Source organism: Pimephales promelas, chromosome 24 (genome assembly GCF_988280905.1).
Source record: "Pimephales promelas chromosome 24, fPimPro1.hap1.1, whole genome shotgun sequence".
Classification (NCBI taxonomy): domain Eukaryota; kingdom Metazoa; phylum Chordata; class Actinopteri; order Cypriniformes; family Leuciscidae; genus Pimephales; species Pimephales promelas.
The window spans coordinates 26,302,227-26,320,066 of record NC_142792.1 but is presented as its reverse complement, the minus strand read 5'-3'; the positions used below and the strand labels follow the sequence as shown (position 1 = coordinate 26,320,066).

The following is a 17,840-nucleotide window of genomic DNA, read 5'->3' as shown; positions in this document are numbered from 1 at the left end:
GAGTTTGAGTCGTGCGACTGCTCTGGATATCTAGCATGCTAGATATTTTTCTGGGCTCGGCGACGCGTCTGCGAGGTGTCTGCGAGCGTTTTCGCTGCGTTGTTGGCTCTTTCATACTAACAGATTGGCAAGCGTTCATCGTCCGCTAATCTCCCGCGATTTGCACGCGATTACACCCTGACCTGTCGGCGACTCAACGATTTGCAAATCGGGCATAAATCGGGCTTAAAATCATGTAGTGTGAACTTGGCTTTACTTAACAATTAAGACGTTCTCCTGAGCCTGCACCTGGGCGCTCGTTCAACGGCTAAGGCATTGCAAGTGTCGTACACTAAACAGAGGTTTAGTATAAACTGTGAACCCATGTTAACAATGTGCTTTGAAATACAGTATAAAGCCTATGGTTCTGCTCAGATGGTTAAATTACTCTTTTCCTTAGCTTCATTAGTTTCTGTTTCGGATTAATTCACTTTCCATTTCCCATGTATTCTTGATTGTGTATATGTGTTTGTTTAGATTGGTTATGTGTTTGATATTAAGTGAAATAAAACTTTTATGTACATTCATGCATGTTGATTCTGGTCCCTGTTTGTAAATCAACATCACTTTAACGATGCGATCACAGCTACAGCTATTTCTCTGTGGCCATAACAAATATTCTCTCTGAGATTTGATAGATGATCAATACTGAGTGTGTGCAGGATGAACAGATTATTGATTGTTATATTAATACAGCTACATCAAGCCAATTATATTAACTGATCTAAATATGAATAATTAATTATAACTATAACTTCATAAATTACAACATTTCCCTTTTGAGCTAATTTGCTACACATTTATCTGTGTGATATTTTTGACATTACTAAAACAAAACTTTGTTACTACACAAACGATTTTGTGGAAAATTAAGGTTTTAGATGCTTCTCGGTGGTATGTTCTTGCTCAACGTCTAAAAACACTATAAATCAATCTGTTATCGGATACAGTGATAGTTTCTCTTCAGAAAATGTTTACTATTCGCTCAAATCATATAGACTAGTTTTATGATCTTCATTTTTTGTTGACTGAACAAAAAGACTGACGGTTTTGGAATGACATGAGGGGGAAAAATGATTGACAGAATTTTCATTTTCCCTTCAATTGATTTGCCTGGTTAAACATAAGCGAAAGGTAAGAAAAAAGAGACATGAATGAGCCATTTTTTTATTCGGTATACTTTATTCTCACAGATTTTACTGTATTAAGCAATTAGTGGTTCAAAACAATCTATACATTTTCAAATAATGATTAAGCTACTTTATTGACTTAAGTAAAGAAAGAAAATCATAAAATATGATCTAGTCTAATAGATATTGTTTACATTTGTGATACGCAATTAATATCTGATCAAGTGATCTCTTTCTTTGCTTTAATGTTCTCTGTTTAATGAAAGAACTTTAGAAATAATGGACAGGAAATCACTGGGAAACCCCACAAGTCAAGTCGAGTATATTTATATAGCGCTTTTTACAATATAGACTGCATCAAAGCAGCTTCACAGTATCAATCAAAACATAATAACAAACTAATATGTCCCAACTCAAATCGGTTGACTTTTAATGTTCAGGTTCTCGTATTGTGGAGGATTTTCTGCTGGATGTTGATACATGGCAGGGTTGCTGACCACAGATATCTAAAAGAAAAAAAATCTATATGATCAGCTTCCTAGAGTAAAGATTACTTATTTATTGATATTAATAAACAATTAATGCACTTATTATTTAGAGCTTTAAACACTTACCTGTTCGTATAGAGTGACACAAAACTCAAATAATACATTGGGAGTCTGGTTAAAAGGTTCTCTTACCTCTTGGAAATTATTGGGCCTAAAGTCACAGGGCGGTGCGGTTATAACTTGTGGAACTAACGGCACCTTTGGAAAAATACACATGTAGAGTTTTAAGTCTTCTCACTGTGAAACGCCACACATGCAATGACACTGGCAGACACGACACTGCCGAGGAATACCAAACCCTTCTGGAGGATCATGAGCACCTGATGCTCAAACCGTGTATCAGCATGATCATGCACCAACAAGACTTGTGACAGAAGGGTTTGATGAAGATGAACATGCACAGTCACCAGATCTGAATATTATTGAGGAGTTTTGGAGGAGCGAGTCCACCAGCATCATATAGTGACCTGGACACTGTTCTGGAAGAGGAACGGCTCATAATCCCTCTGGTCACTGTGAAGGACTTCTACCTGTCAATTGGTGCTGTATTTGGATGCAAAATGAGGCCCTCACCATTCTAACAAATTATTGTGTTGTAAAACCAGGTGTTTCAGTTTCATTGTCCAACTCCTGTATGCACAAGTTTTAATCAAACACAAGAAGCAACAGATTGGCAAGCTGCCGTCTTTCCCCGATAATCCATCACGATCCCAACTGGCAAACTTCTCAACACACACACAAACGGATGACGATCTTTTCAGATACAACACACTTCCTTATATTCAACTTCCTTCCACAATTAACGTTAAGTGAAATACTCCACCCATTCACGCAAAAAGGAAAGTGAAATTAAAGCAAACAATGTTGAGACTCGTGCCGTGGCACAGATTTTCTTTACTATCACAACACGCACACACACATACAAAGAAACTTCAGGAACTTACTGTTAAACTTACTTTTTGATTAATAACAGCGTAACAGTAGTATCTTTCTGATTTTGAAATAACTAAAACCCACAGCTTCGTTATTAGTATAGAGATGCGGCAAAGACAGGTAGGATTAATTCAAACAGGCAATCGCTCTCTCACTAATGCATTCAAATAAACGTAATCTTTCTGTATTACTTTAGAATGATAAAAAACTGATAAAAAATGAACTGTTATGTCAGAGCAATATCCTTGAGGACAATGCTGTCATATAGCGCAGCTCTGAACAAGGCGATCCACGTTCAAGTCTCGACCCAAGGTTCAAAGTTAGTTAAATGTAACTATTTCCATTTTATATGCATATCTGAGGAGCTTAACTGACAAACAATTAAAAACCCTTGACTTGATGCATCACTCACCTGTGGAGAACAGCAGCAGGCGACTTTACAGGCAAATGCTGACAGGTAGATGGAGATGATAAACTGAAGGAAGGTGAACGTCAACAATACACCACTGATTCCCATGAAGAGAGTCTGAGAGAGAACATTAGCACAAATAATAATGACAAAATAATTAATAATTAGCACTCATATTCGCAAACAGACTGTTCAGAAGTTCATAATCTATCAACCTTAAGGTTCATATAGTAATACAACATACACTCACCTAAAGGATTATTAGGAACACCATACTAATACTGTGTTTGACCCCCTTTCGCCTTCAGAACTGCCTTAATTCTACGTGGCATTGATTCAACAAGGTGCTGAAACCATTCTTTAGAAAGTTTGGCCCATATTGATAGGATAGCATCTTGCAGTTGATGGAGATTTGTGGGATGCACATCCAGGGCACGAAGCTCCCGTTCCACCACATCCCAAAGATGCTCTATTGGGTTGAGATCTGGTGACTGTGGGGGCCATTTTAGTGCAGTGAACTCATTGTCATGTTCAAGAAACCAATTTGAAATGATTCCAGCTTTGTGACATGGTGCATTATCCTGCTGGAAGTAGCCATCAGAGGAAGGGTACATGGTGGCCATAAAGGGATGGACATGGTCAGAAACAATGCTCAGGTAGGCCGTGGCATTTAAACGATGCCCAATTGGCACTAAGGGGCCTAAAGTGTGCCAACAAAACATCCCCACACCATTACACCACCAGCACCAGCCTGCACAGTGGTAACAAGGCATGATGGATCCATGTTCTCATTCTGTTTACGCCAAATTCTGACTCTTCAAAAACAGAAATCCAGACTCATCAGACCAGGCAACATTTTTACAGTCTACTGTCCAATTTTGGTGAGCTCTTGCAAATTGTAGCCTCTTTTTTCTTATTTGTAGTGGAGATGAGTGGTGCTGTTGCCCATCCGTCTGGCACCAACAACCATGCCACGCTCAAAATTGCTTAAATCCCCTTTCTTTCCCATTCTGACATTCAGTTTGGAGTTCAGGAGATTGTCTTGATCAGGATCACACCCCTAAATGCATTGAAGCAACTGTGATTGGTGGATTAGATAATTGCATTAATGAGAAATTGAACAGGTGTTCCTAATAATCCTTTAGTTGAGTGTATTTATAGGTCAAACTGGATGGAGTATATTATTAATGTATAATGCCTTCTTGCACTGTAAATGATCAGTAGCAAGAGATCTATAAACTACTTTTGAAATGTTGTAAAAAAAAAAAAAAAAAGACTGAACAGATTATAGCTTGACTTTTGACAAGTACTGAGCACACAGTGATCTTATTGTAATTACAAAATAAATGTGAGGATAAAAGTTGGCGACATACCAGGTACTTTGTATCAAGGTAACAATTAGAAAAGTAGCAGTGACTGTACATCAATGGCCCAATAACCAAATCCAACGAAATTATGATAAATGAAATGCCTCCAGTTATAGCACTGAAAATGTTCATTACAAGTGAACCTTTCACCTATAGGTAGAAAAACAAAACAAAATGGATTAATTAATTAACAAGAACTTTAGCTTGTTAAAACATATATGATAAGGTATTCTCCCACACACAACAACAGTATGAAGACACGTTGAATTGAGAGGAAAACATTCAAAGGCATCTGCTGCAAAACCTCAGAGTATTTGGTAGGGCTCAGATGAAAATTATAATTTCGACTATTCATTAAATATGTAACCCTCTGATGGTCTTCCTTTATGAGTCACGTCCTGGGCCTTCCAGGTCAGAAGTGACCGGAGGCCTAAAAATGAAACTTCTTCCATCCCAGTAAAACCAATGCAATTTATTTTTGTTCTATAATATTTATTATTTTTAATTTAGTATTTTGAGACAATTTGATTGAATTTATTAATATTTATGCAATATTTAAGGTCTATTTTTTCAATGGAAATATATATATAATTTTAAAAAGAATTATTAATGCAGTATTTTTGTTTAATATAGAGCCTAGGCTTTCAGAAAAAAAAAAATTTGAAGAAAAAAAAAATTACAATAAAAATTGTGATTTTTTTTGTGTTTTTGTCAATTTCCCATTCATTTCCTATGGGGGTAATTTTTGACCAAAGATCAAAATCGTGACTAATTTTTTTACGACCACTTAGCATGCTCGGATCATGAACTCAATTTTTGTTGTGTTCACATACCTAATGCCAGAAATGTCACCAAGTTTCGTAACATTCCGATGAAGCTGTGATTTTTAAAAATTCAAAACAGAAAATTATTCAGTCAGAAGTGACCGAGGACCATCAGAGGGTTAAAGGGGCAGCACTTACATAAACCTACTACTGTGTTTTTTGTAGTCTGAATTTATTGGTGTGTATGTGTATAAAAGTGTGTTTGTATGTGCGTGGGTGGATGTAATTTTTTGCACTCTTGATGATGTAGAGTGTCACCCCTTTACTGCGGTATACTTCTTTTAAGAATCGTACCCGATTTGTAGATTGTACAAACAAAAATGCAGAAAATTTTTGTTTTTTTTGTAAATTTCCCATTCATTTCCTATGGGTCGGTCATTTCTGACCGAAGACCACGAGTGTGACTATTTTTTTTTTTACCACCACTAAGCATGCTCAGATCATGACCTCAATTTTTTTTGTATTCACATACCAAATGCCCAAAAAGTCACCAAGTATCATAACCTTCCGAGAAAGCTGTGATTTTTAATAATTCAAAACAGAAAATTATTCAGTCTGAAGTGACCAAGGACCATCAGAGGGTTAACTGACGTGGTGTGTTTATGTTAGGTTATCCAGTACAATGTAATGCAGCTGCATTGTTAATTTGAAAAAAGGCTTCTCTCAGCTGGTGGCAAAAATCGTGTGACATACTGCACAGATGGCAAAAACATTACGCTGTCTGTTGAAGCTTGTATTTGGACTCGTGTGAAACATTGAAATTTAGATGAATTGCATGTCATAAGGAGTCATCATTTGCAGCTCAACATTTTCCGAAAATGAACGTATTTAACATACCCCTGATAATAGTCTGGCTTGACTTACTGATGCATAAACAGCATTCAACGATTTTGAGAGAAAGATTAACTGACCTGTCTTCTGCCCGTTTGGACCATACAAAACTTGAGAGTTGAGTCGGCGCATTTCCAGAGAAAATAAAATTAACCCATTGTTTCTTCAGAGGCGCGGATGAAGGAACTAAAAAGTTCTTTTGTGTTCATTTGTACATCCGAATACTGAGCAACTGCCATGCTTCGCTCGTTTGCAAGCCATGATATTTCTCGAGGAAAACTCAAATCTCAAAGCTATTTCTCTAGGAAAAAATAAAAATCGCGCCTGCGCGTGTTCGTACTTTGCTTGTTTTCTCATCGTCGGGCCAACTTCTCTGGGCGGGAAAAGCAGAGAAAGGGGAGTAACCTTTCCCCTATATGACGTTATATAGGGGGAGATTCTAGATCAGCACGTCTGAGATGCAGACGGATGCAGAGAAGAGAAAAATAGCCAAAGCTCGATTTACACCGATTGAAAATTCTAGACACGAGAGGACCAAATACAGTCTAGGGGAACTCATATTAAAGTTGAAAAACCTCAGAAAATGAAAAATTCATGTCAGGGGACCTTTAATGGACGGTGAGGATTAAAGTTTGAGTGGCCCTTCAAGGATCACAGATGGAGAATTGCAGAGATTACTTGAGTCTCAAACTCTAGCATATTCAGTGGTCAGACATGACTGGATCTTCAAAGGGAACAGGGTTCTGTGGTCAGATGAGACTAAAAAAGGAGCTTTTTGGCAGTAAGCATACTAAATGGGTTTGGTGGACATGAGGATAAAAATTACCCCATGTGTACAATTTAATGTCCCATTGGATCTTTAATGTTGGGGGCCTATTTTTCTTCAGGAGGTCAGGGACACATGGCATTGTGGATTCCATCAAATATCAACAGATAAAAAATCCAAACCTGACGCCTTCTGATAGAAATCTTATAATGGGCCATGGTTGGATCTTCCATCAGGACAACGATCCAAAACAAACATCAAAATCAACACAAAAAATGTGTTAGGGAGCACAAAATGAAGCTTCTGCCATGACTGTCCCAGACCCTGACCTGAACCATATAGAAAATGACTGGTCTGAACTGAAGAGATCTGGGAATCTGAAGGATCTGGAGAGATTCTGTATGGAGGAATGGTCTCTGATCTCTTGTCAGGTGTTCTCCAAACTCATCAGGCATTATAGCTGAAAACTCAGAGGAGTTATCTTGGCAAAAGGAGATTGCAAAAAGGTATTTAATAAAAGGGTATGAATAATTGTGGCCAACATGTTTTGGAGAAAAACATTTATTTTATAATGTGATTTCCCCCCCCACTGTCAATTCTTTTACTTAAACGAAAGGTTAGAATTTTGCCAATTTTTAAAGATCAAAAGGATAAACAATGCGGATTTATTTTTTACTGCCATTTTTTATCATATTTACCAGGGGTATGATTAATTCTGGTCACGACTGTATATATATATATATATATATATATATATATATATATTAGAACATTAAAAATGGCAAAAAATGTTTATAGACAGAAATAAAATCAGAGATATACATCTCAAACAAGTGTTGTGTACATACCAAACACAAACTGGAGGGTGAATTCTGATAGTTTTCTGCAGCAATGCAGAGTGAGCCTGCGATTATGTACTGAGAGCAGAGAGAGAGACAAAAATCAAGGCTTCTGTTGAAATATGCAACACAACACTTTTTTGTATAATTGTGTATCTTACGATGAGAGATCCCCAGTAAGGTATACCACTAAAGACAAAGATGGAATTTGCATAAACTGTAGACACGATTCCCAATAGGAAAGTCCACAAACCAATCATTATCTGGACAGTCTGTGAAGGACAAGAGAGTATTATAAAGTAAAACATTATCACATTTTGGGGAACAATAGTACATAAACAACGTAAATTTATAACAGCTGTTATTTTGGTTTATGAACAATTTCCCACCCCAACGGCTTTTGGTTGGCCTTTCAGAAATGGTTGAATTCCATGAAGAGGTGAAACTCCTGCTGGCTGTTGTACATAAACAGGAGCATTTGTCCCAGTTCCTGCTACTGGTATTTGTGTTGGTGGTTGAAACTGGAAGACAAGCGTTGATGTCATGGGTATGACAGGCTGAGACATTCTTCTTTCTGAATCTGAAATTGATCTGTACAAAATTATAGTAAATCAAGATTAGATATGATTATAAAATATACTTATTACATTTTGTATTAGTTTAGTAGTTATTAACATTGGTTAAATGATTGTCATTAACTAGAATTAAACTCTGAAACCGTACCATGGTGGTAGTTGAACAAACTCAGGGTGAAAGGATTAGTTTTGAGTTCACAAAACCAAACCAATCCAACCAGGCTTTGTTGTTTTTGTTGACGCTGATCATCAACTCTATCTATCAACTCGGGCTTTGATCCTGAGTTTAGGTGTGACATCAGTGACGAATAGCCAATCACATGCTGTGAAACTGTGATTCACCTCTGTCTTCTGCAGAATATAGCGAGATTGATGATAATAATAATATTTAAACATTTTTTTAAAAAAAGAAAGGTGTTTATGAAAGAGGACAACTAAAAGAAAGTCTTGCCAAATCTGTGCAAGTAAAAGTTATGAAGTTAGTATATATAGTTAATGTAGGTATAGAGAGAATTGAACATTTACGCCCACATTTAGTCATTTTTTTAAAGCTTTTAAAGTTTATTTATGTTACCTTTATAAATGTATATTCATTTAAACTAAATGCATAGTAATAATTGATCAACTAAAATTGTACTTGTGTAAAGTATAACGGGTATACTAATCATTTGCTATGTACTTTAGTTTGGAGTAGAAACAGGGGGAGTGACTTTTATTACATCAGACATGTGTCACTTTGCTCACAGCTTCGTTTTGAGATCTCTTACCTCGAACATTACTTATAATATGCCCTGGATCAGGTTAGCTTTGGAGTATAAGTTACTGTGGCGATGAACACGGCTAAAATCGGAGCCAAACTACTTTCATGGTGCCTAAATCCAAGGATTGGTGCAAACTAAACTGAAACATAGTGGCTATCTCCCTAAACCGGCTTCACAGCCTAGGCCCAAGTTCCCTCTTCTGAGATAAGGCGATGCAAGTAAGCTGTCATATGACTAACGGCTGATACTGTTTCCCAGAATGAAAGGGGAAGCAGGTGGAGATCAGGTGGTTAAGAGGGGTGGTAACGCTGGCCCTTTCATTAGATAAGAAGTTTAAAAACCACAAAAGGCATTGTGTTGTTACTGCATACCCACATAAACACATTCATTGTTTCAAAACAAAGCATTTACACTCAACTGGTTTTAAAAAACTCGTCTCTATAAGTCACTCTTTTATGGCTGTTCAGCAGACAGACTGTCTATTGGGCTTCATGGTTTCAATGTTCTCATTATCCTGTTGGTATTTCTGTTACTGTAGCGATAACTACTGATGAGTTTGAGGACTACTTTACAGTCATGGCACATGTAATCACCTCTGAGAGTTGTGCTTCAGACTCGCCTGGTTCTTGATACACACACATGAACAAACATCCACAGTTTTAAAACAGGCTTCACCAGTGTGGCAGCTTGAAAGCCATTACTGACAGCGTTCACAATAGTTTAGCTTGTAATATTTAACTCATGTCAAGTCAACCATTATTTAACACTAAGTACTGCAATGTACATTTCTAATGTTTACAATATACAGTATATAATAGAACTGAAATTCGAGACAGCAGAACTACAATACAATATTAAAGAGTACAAACATTCTTCTTACTAAGTGGAAATAACATTAACTTTACTATGATCTACATATGTATTACTTTATCAGGTTTGTGAGGCCACTGTAGACATTCTTACAAAAGACTTTATTGACATTCCAAAAGGAAAGGCTGCTTTATAGGTCATACATGGTGTTACATGCCTCCCCGGTCTAGGGGTCAGGGAGTGAAGTAACAAGGAAGATTTTAGCAGTTTGGCAACAACAGGCAACCAAGAACTCTCCTCTCCTGTCCCAGCACTCCACAAAATCAACATAATAGGGACATTATTTGAACTTTGTTCAAGTCTACTTAGGTTACCAACAACGACATACAATCGGTCTTAGCACACACGCTAATGTGAGGCAGGAGAATACAGTCCTGGCAGCCAAAAAGAGCCTCTCCAGACTGGGGTTTTCTCTCCTACTTTATCCACAAGCTTTCCCAGGCAGGAGCCAATCAGTGGAAACCATGATAATTAGTATCAGCTGGTCTCCATTTGCACCCAGGAGAGAGAAAAAGAGAGAGAGCAAAAAAACACCAACAAAACATTGCAGACATAATAAAATTACGCCATGGGACGTAACACGTGGTTTAATGATGCGTTCACGTGCTATGGAAGATATGATATTTTCCAATTGTGAACTGGTATTTACCAGTGTGTTGCTTTCAAGTGCTTTTATGTCTTAATGTGTTAAAAAGATGGACATCCAGACCTGTTATTTAGCTATCTAACTATTTTAGATTGCTTAAGTCATCTGCTACAGCAAGAATATGATTTATCAAAACTCAAACAGTAAATAATATGCTGGATATTTTCTAGATCATGAATAATACCTATTTTTACCATTCACGACTCTCCGCCATTTTGAAAAGGTCAAAGATTATCTCATCTCGGCAACTCGTGCATCAAAATATTCTATGAGTTGCCCAGTGGAAAATACCACATGAGGGGGTGTTCATGTGCATTTTCCATGGCGGCTTTTGGTATTTACCATAATTACCACAGCACATGAACGCACCATGAATCCAAACTGGGTATTCTAGATTGCTTTGGAGCAGTAAATGACACACACATTCCTGAGTTACTATTATAGCCGCATAGAATTTCGCTCTATTGTTGTTCTTTGGCCTTCCAGGAACTGTCCATGAAGCACATGCCACAAATAATTGATGTTTGACGAATTGCCAACAACAGTGACACTTAAAAAAATGCTTAAAGATGAACTGAACTGAAATTTGAGAAAAGGTGATATAACAGATCTATTTTATTTATTCTCATTGGTACAATTTTTAAAATGGCAGAATTTGTTAAAAGGGATAAAATGGTACATTGAAAGTGTTGTTTTTGTTACACGGGCGCCGCCATGTTGGATTTCAACGTTCGACTACGTCACTGGCATGGTAAGCCACTCCGTTGCCTACCCGCACCAGCAGAACAGCTGTAGCTTGTAAACAGTCTGAGGCTAGCTGACATGGCTGAAGAAACAGATTTTTTAGCGACACACTATTTAGAGATGTGTACTTTCGTCAATGAGTACATGAAACGTCTGACAATGCACGAAATGTTTTATTTACACAAGTTACAAGTTCAATGCATCACGAATCGTTACTCGAATCCTTGATATTCGGGTGAGGGGGAAAAGATCCCTGATGTATAGTTCACTGTAAAGGATGGGATTTTCTCCTTCCTAAATGCACCTTCGCCCATAGAGTGAACTGCCAGTACGCTGTTAATCTAAACAATCTGAGAAAAGTCTAACAAGTTAGCCCAGCCGTCACCTATTCGTAAAATACCCTGCTACTTATGGGGCGGTCCAGCGTCTCAGCTCGGACATCCATTAGAGACAGCATAGCCTCCTTCAACACGTTTCTCTCACCGAACAGCATCCGAAATGAACGGTGCATGGTGATGCATTTTTCGCCGATCAATAAATGTCCATGTTGACCTCTCTGCAACAGATCGTCTCCGTGCAGTGTCTATGCTCCACAGCGCTCGCGCCCACAGTCACTTTCCCCCAAACGATCCTGTACTGCAAGTGAAGCCTGAAACTGATCGTCCTCCATGTGGTGGTAGTTAGACACTACCGGCCTGTCCCTCACGGGCTCAAATGCATAATCCATGCCGTTAAAAGCGCTCATTTTCATCTGTGTATGTGGGACCTACAGCTGTTGTCTATGGCGCTCCGCGGGTCCTACCATGCCAGTGACGTCATCGGAACTGCCAGCGCTAACAAGCGCAATTTTGCGTTGCTTAAAAAAGCTATATTAATATATATTTTTAAAAAATGTTTAGTGTAATTTACTTTTAATTGTCATAAACACGTTTTCAACGTCGATATTTTTCAGTTCAGTTCATCTTTAATGCTTATTTTTACACGTGAAATGCAGCCAAACATTTTACTTGTACATTTCACGTGTGTTTAATCTACTCGCTATCAGCAGACGTTTTGGGAGTCTCCCGCTTATTGATAACGACTCCCAGATGATCGCAAATTAGTTCAAATCTCCCGGAATCTAGAGCGAGCGAGCAAGTGCGCGCGTGCAAGACAGATCAGACAGTGCTTCAATAGCGCGCACGTCGGAGAGCGAGAGGGAGACAGCGAGAGACTGCGTATTTCCAAAATCTACTCCCAAGGGTGTAAATCTCCCTAAGGGATAAGAACTTATCCTGAACCTAGAGCAGAACCTACTTTCCCCAAGCGTGAGCGTCATTAGTCAACTATGGTCGCAAGTTCAGAGCCAGAAATATAGCTATCAATTCAAGGCAGTTGATGTGCCAAATCAAGATGATGACCTCACCAGATCCCCTGGGCTGGATGGACACCTTAGACCACTCCCCAGTTTGGGAAGTGTCTATTGTTAGCATCTTGCGATGACAACACGCACCTAGAGTGGGCCCCAAAGTGAGGAACCGGGGTCTGAGCCACATAGAAAGGAAACAAAGCCACAGTGCATAACCCAAAAGGTCCTTTGCACACGGTTCGAAAATTTCTTTCGTTTTTTCGTATTCATCATCCTAAAAATTCGTCACTCAGAAACCATGCACACTGATGATCCAAAGATTGCATAGAGAGGAAGGAGAGTTCCTCCCCCTTATCAAGGAGCCCCGGGTTTATCCCTGTCATGAGGATGAAGGATGAACCCAATAGCAGACAGTATGAAACTCTCAACAATGACAATGAAAACAGAAAAACAAAACATGGTTCTGCCATGATCCTGCCACAAGACTAGGAAAAATCAACGACATGATGGCAGAATCATGACAATCCCAAGTGATTCTATGTTTACTTGAGGATGTCAGTGCCTCAGTTTGATGCTTTGAAATTGATACTTGAGCCATGTATTGAAAAGAAGACCACCAATTTACGTGGATTAATTGATCCTGAACAGCTCTGGATTTTGGTGTTTACTTGTACGGTGACTCTGAACTGTCAAAACACCTCTCAAAATGCCTGCTACAGATTTGAAGAATGCAGAAAATTTCAACTGATTTGAATTTTTTTATGAAGGATGAAAGTTTCGGAAGCAGTGTGTAAACATAATTGACACGACGTGAGGTCGTATTTATTTTTTACCATGCAAAAATTTAGGACCAGAATTTCCGACTCCGTGTGCAAGGACCTTTACCATAAACATGGATTTTTAGGTACGAAGCTCTTGATGCATGCCCTTGCCCTTATTTGCCTTTGGGGATGAAAGCCCCTCGCTTTGAGCCACAACTGAAGCATCTCATGTGCAAAAGGCCCAAATGGAATAACCCTAACAGATTTACAGAGCCCTAACAGAGCCAAATTTTAATAATAGTTTTATTCTAACAGTTATCACTTTCGGTGCCCGAATGGAAGTGAATGAGGCTTTGTGATTTTTTTTTTAAATCTAGGCCTACGTGAAATTCTGCATCCATTGTATGATTTATTTATTTATTTGTTTATTCCCCTTTGGAAGGGCAACATGAGTCATGAAGGGCATATGGGCAGTTGCCCGGGCAACCTGAGCAACCCCCCTGTGTACGTCCTTGGGTTTAAATAAAATCATCTAAATTACTTCAGCTCAGCATTAAAGTCTCAGAATTGACACATTATAAGATGACACATATACATGAAAACAACTAAAGAAAGATGAAACACTCACCTCAAGTAATATTTGTTAATCTATCTGTTAATCCTCCTCTGAAAATGTGTTGAACAGCAGCTCTGATTGAGAAGAATGACAGTCAGACATTAAACTCTGATCTGCTTTATTCAGTCTTTTCAAATGACTCATTCATTCTCAGCAATGCTGCTGAACTTGATCACAAGTAGTTTTACTAGTTTGTTAAAACCAGCATTCCAAAAGTGTATGAAGTGCGTCAAGCCCAAAATATTTATAGTTTTGTGTAATGTTTAATTGGACAGTTATGTTTTCACGGTAAAAGAGAAATTTTCAAGATTATTAAAAACAGCTTAATTTCCTATTTTTAAATATGTGACAGTTATTAATTATCCATTTTTCTAAGGGTTGTGGTTGTGTTCTATATAGTTACGTGATGTAAAAATGACTGTGGCTCAGTTTGTATACTGTAGGGACTTTCTTGAAACTTTGTTCTAGGAACTAGCAAGCAGAGAACTAATGGATTGGAACATGTTCCTGGTTGCTTTCAGCCAATAGTTCTAGGAACTATGGTTCCTCCGGTGCGAAGCATTACCTCATGAGTGGTAATGCTAATTTGTAAATAATGTTATTTTAACTGATTAATTACTCAAAAGTTTTTTCCTCTTTGGCGCCATCTCTGTTCGAAATCTGCAATTACAGTTATTTGCTCAGGAGGAACAGAGAAAGAGGAAATGGCAGACTGACGTAATCACTGGCGTAATTTGCGGGTGTGATATGTCACCATTAAACATCTCGCGGCAAGGATGTAACCAATACAAACAAATAAAATATCTGCAGGTAACTCTGGTAGTGCATTCATTACGTTCGTTTGTTAAATAAGAGGCGATGAGAAATGTGTTGTTTTTGAAATCAAGTGACCAAAGTGCTCTGTGCCGCTGCGCTCAGTGGCGCCGATACAGTGTTCTGTTGTGACGTGCAAAGTCTTCACACGGGCTTGTTGTATATTTGTTACGGTGAAATCACAAAACCTATCGCACAAAAAACATGTCCCTGCTTGCACGCCATGTCACGTTATGATTCTGGAAAAGTTCCCTTGTGTAAACAAAGACTGATTAATTGGTCTTTATCAAAAATAATCTTTCTAGACTTACCAATTGTAACTTCAAGAAACAAAAGTGTGTTATAAAAGATGCATTATTGGTTCTTTATTAGTGGAGGTTAAAATTCCATAATTTCACCAGCCAGTTCATCCAATGCAAAAATAAAATAGTAATTTGCTACTGAGAATCAGACGATTCTGCTTTTTAAGTTAAATATTAACTTGTTTTTTACATTTCCAGTGATTGTCATAAACTATTGCTTTAAATATAATGATTAAAGGTACTTGCCAGATCTCTCACGGTCTCAGATCCACTCGATGCTTCCCACGTCACCACATACATGAAAGAAGAAATTAACAAAACCGGTTCTGCTGGTTTTCAGGCTTAGTAATGAGATATAGGGTGTAAAGAATGAGTCATCTAAACAAACGCAAAAGTCGAACTGTATTTCCGGGTTGATGACGCACAGCCGAAGTAACATGTCAGACTCGAAAATACAACCCAATGAGCCGGTTCAACCAGTTTGCAGAGGAGTCTGATGATACTTAATTAAGCCTGAGACATGTACTGGAAATATGCTTATAAGTATTAAATTAAAAAAAAAATTAAACCAAGGAGATCAAGGAATTTATAAAACTGGCTTATTCTTTCTATAACTATAGTCTATAGAACATATTCGTGTTTGTGCATCAATATCTGTGTCAGGATCCTGTTTTCTGTCATGTCTTTCATAAATGAGGGTATGGGGGGGATTTCGAACACAGCACTTGTCTAGTCTTACCCTTTGTTAGAGGTAGGGAGCTTTCAATTGACCGTTTGCTAAAGCCACGCCCCCTAGTTATTGTTACTACGCCCATCAAACAAATGGTGAAACACGACCAGCGCGACAGATTGCCCTGATGGGAAGAGGGATACCCGTGTGTGTCAGTGACCTTTTTTGGAGCAATACCTTCGGCATATCCTCCAGATCGAGGCACGAGGGGTTACAGTATGCAGTGGAGGGATTTATTCAAAATAAAAATACGCAATGAAGGAGACAAACTACTACCGAGGCTAATGCTTACCGGCGAAACCTGAGAAACCCCATGACCTGCACCTCAAATGAACCAGCACAGCCTTGAGGAGATTTTATAAGCTGGTTCAGTGGCTACCCAGATAGCATGTTAACATTAATTCAATGTTGAGTTTTGATCCAAACCATCATTTTGGTTGAGATTGACATTTCAATGTTTAAAGTAGGTTGGATCAGCGTTGAAATCCTGATGAAAGCCAACAGCACACATGGGTGGAGACAGTGACATTGAACGGTGATTTGTAGTTGATGAGCACAAGATCATTCAGGCATGTGTCTCTGCAGAACACTAGTGTGTGTTTCTCAGTCACTGGGGCATTTAAATCACATTTCAACCGCTTTACCCGATTTGCTCTAATCCACTGGGGGCTTGGTTTAGGGGTGCGCCTTCATTATTTTAGCATATCTGTTGAAAAATGGTTGAAAAACATTTAGTGTATTTTAAAATTGGCCACTGATTGGTAAACGCCCAGTTTTGTTTTGCATTTGCACATCTCGGTAGTCTAATGCTTCCACATTGGAGAGAAAACCGGTGCATCCAATTATTAGACCTATTGTTTATTGAATCACCTGACATACTTACATGACTTCTCTAGAACAGTTTCAAACAATGGTGCATCTACCTTCTCTCTGTTTTGTGTGCTTATTTGTGTTTTTATTTGTGGTGTTACTGTAATCAGATATCAGATACATTAAAATGTTATTTTGTTTGAATAAAGCATATATTTTTCAACATCCTTAAAACATGCATCTTGCTTTAGTAAAGTTTATAAAGAATTTCCTGAATAAAGTTCTAACCTCATATAACAGATTTCTTCAAGTGTGAGACACATGAACATGAGCAAGAATGTTACACTACAAACAGAGCCCATTGCTCCTTTAGTAGGAGTGAAGGCAGATGAAGATGGACAATATAAAAGAAAAGCAGCCTCCTGATAATGCTGACATTGATTATACACTGTCGACAGCATAATCACCTGACCTGGGACTTGATGATATCCTGCATCTTATCACTGCTTAATCAGGTAATCATTCATATTCCTGAATCTGTATTAAATTTGAGAAATGTAACTGATTTCCATTCAGTTTAACTTGTTTCCACTTAAACCCTTGTGGTTTGTATGGATATTTGGAGTCCAGTAACAACATTTCTTGTTGTTGTGGTCTCAAAACCTATAGAGAACATGCACTCTTGGTGAAAAGTAGATAACGTATAGTGACAATAGATCAATGACCAAGCAAATTAACACTCCCAAATTTAGTGAACTCTAACCAAACATTACATTGTATAAGATTAACATTTTAATATTATTTCATTATCTATAGATTAAATCCTGTGTACATGTAAACCAGTCACCAACTGTGTCAAGTATAGATTAAATCCTTGCCCAGTTGACAATAAGGGCTGTGGGCAGAGCATTTCAAAATTCCATATATAAAGCACCAGGAAAGTGATATTTATGTATATTAATGATGTGTTGATATGAAACACAGCCCAATAGCATATTAAAGCTATGTTTATCCTCATGTCTTGTAATATACACAATAGGAACTAAGTTTGCATAACTTACACACAGCGTGTAGTGCCCAGGGGTCCACAATGGAATAATAAAAAAGGCATGTTTCATGTGCGAATTCACCTAATTACAAGAGGCAAAAAAAAAATTGTACATGTACTAAAAGGATGA

The 17,840-nt window shown here is 38.0% G+C and overlaps 1 protein-coding gene across 2 annotated transcripts; it reads right to left on the bottom strand.

Annotated features, from left to right (window-relative positions):
• Positions 1-1,214: 1,214 nt before the first annotated feature.
• Positions 1,215-15,499, bottom strand: LOC120463707 (membrane-spanning 4-domains subfamily A member 4A). 2 transcript variants are annotated; one of them, XM_089126962.1, is made up of 10 exons: positions 15,369-15,499; positions 14,020-14,081; positions 8,410-8,612; positions 8,076-8,277; positions 7,848-7,958; positions 7,696-7,764; positions 4,433-4,576; positions 3,063-3,176; positions 1,850-1,915; positions 1,215-1,675 (listed from the first exon to the last, which is right to left on the bottom strand). In XM_089126962.1, exons 4-10 carry the CDS (start codon positions 8,250-8,252, stop codon positions 1,583-1,585), a joined length of 774 nt encoding a protein of 257 aa, XP_088983088.1. In that variant the 5' UTR covers positions 8,253-8,277; positions 8,410-8,612; positions 14,020-14,081; positions 15,369-15,499; the 3' UTR covers positions 1,215-1,582. The 2 variants fall into 2 exon arrangements, with proteins under 2 accessions (XP_088983088.1, XP_088983087.1); XM_089126961.1 differs by lacking the exon at positions 8,410-8,612.
• Between the last annotated feature and the right edge of the window lie 2,341 nt (positions 15,500-17,840).

Excerpts from the sequence above, each read along its gene's own strand:
- LOC120463707 (XM_089126962.1), bottom strand. The coding sequence starts at position 8,252 with ATGTCTCAGCCTGTCATACCCATGACATCAACGCTTGTCTTCCAGTTT. Across the intron at positions 7,959-8,075 it reads GCCAACCAAAAGCCGTTGGG|ACTGTCCAGATAATGATTGG; the intron begins GTGGGAAATTGT and ends TGTCCTTCACAG. Across the intron at positions 4,577-7,695 it reads CACCCTCCAGTTTGTGTTTG|GTGAAAGGTTCACTTGTAAT; the intron begins GTATGTACACAA and ends TTCTACCTATAG.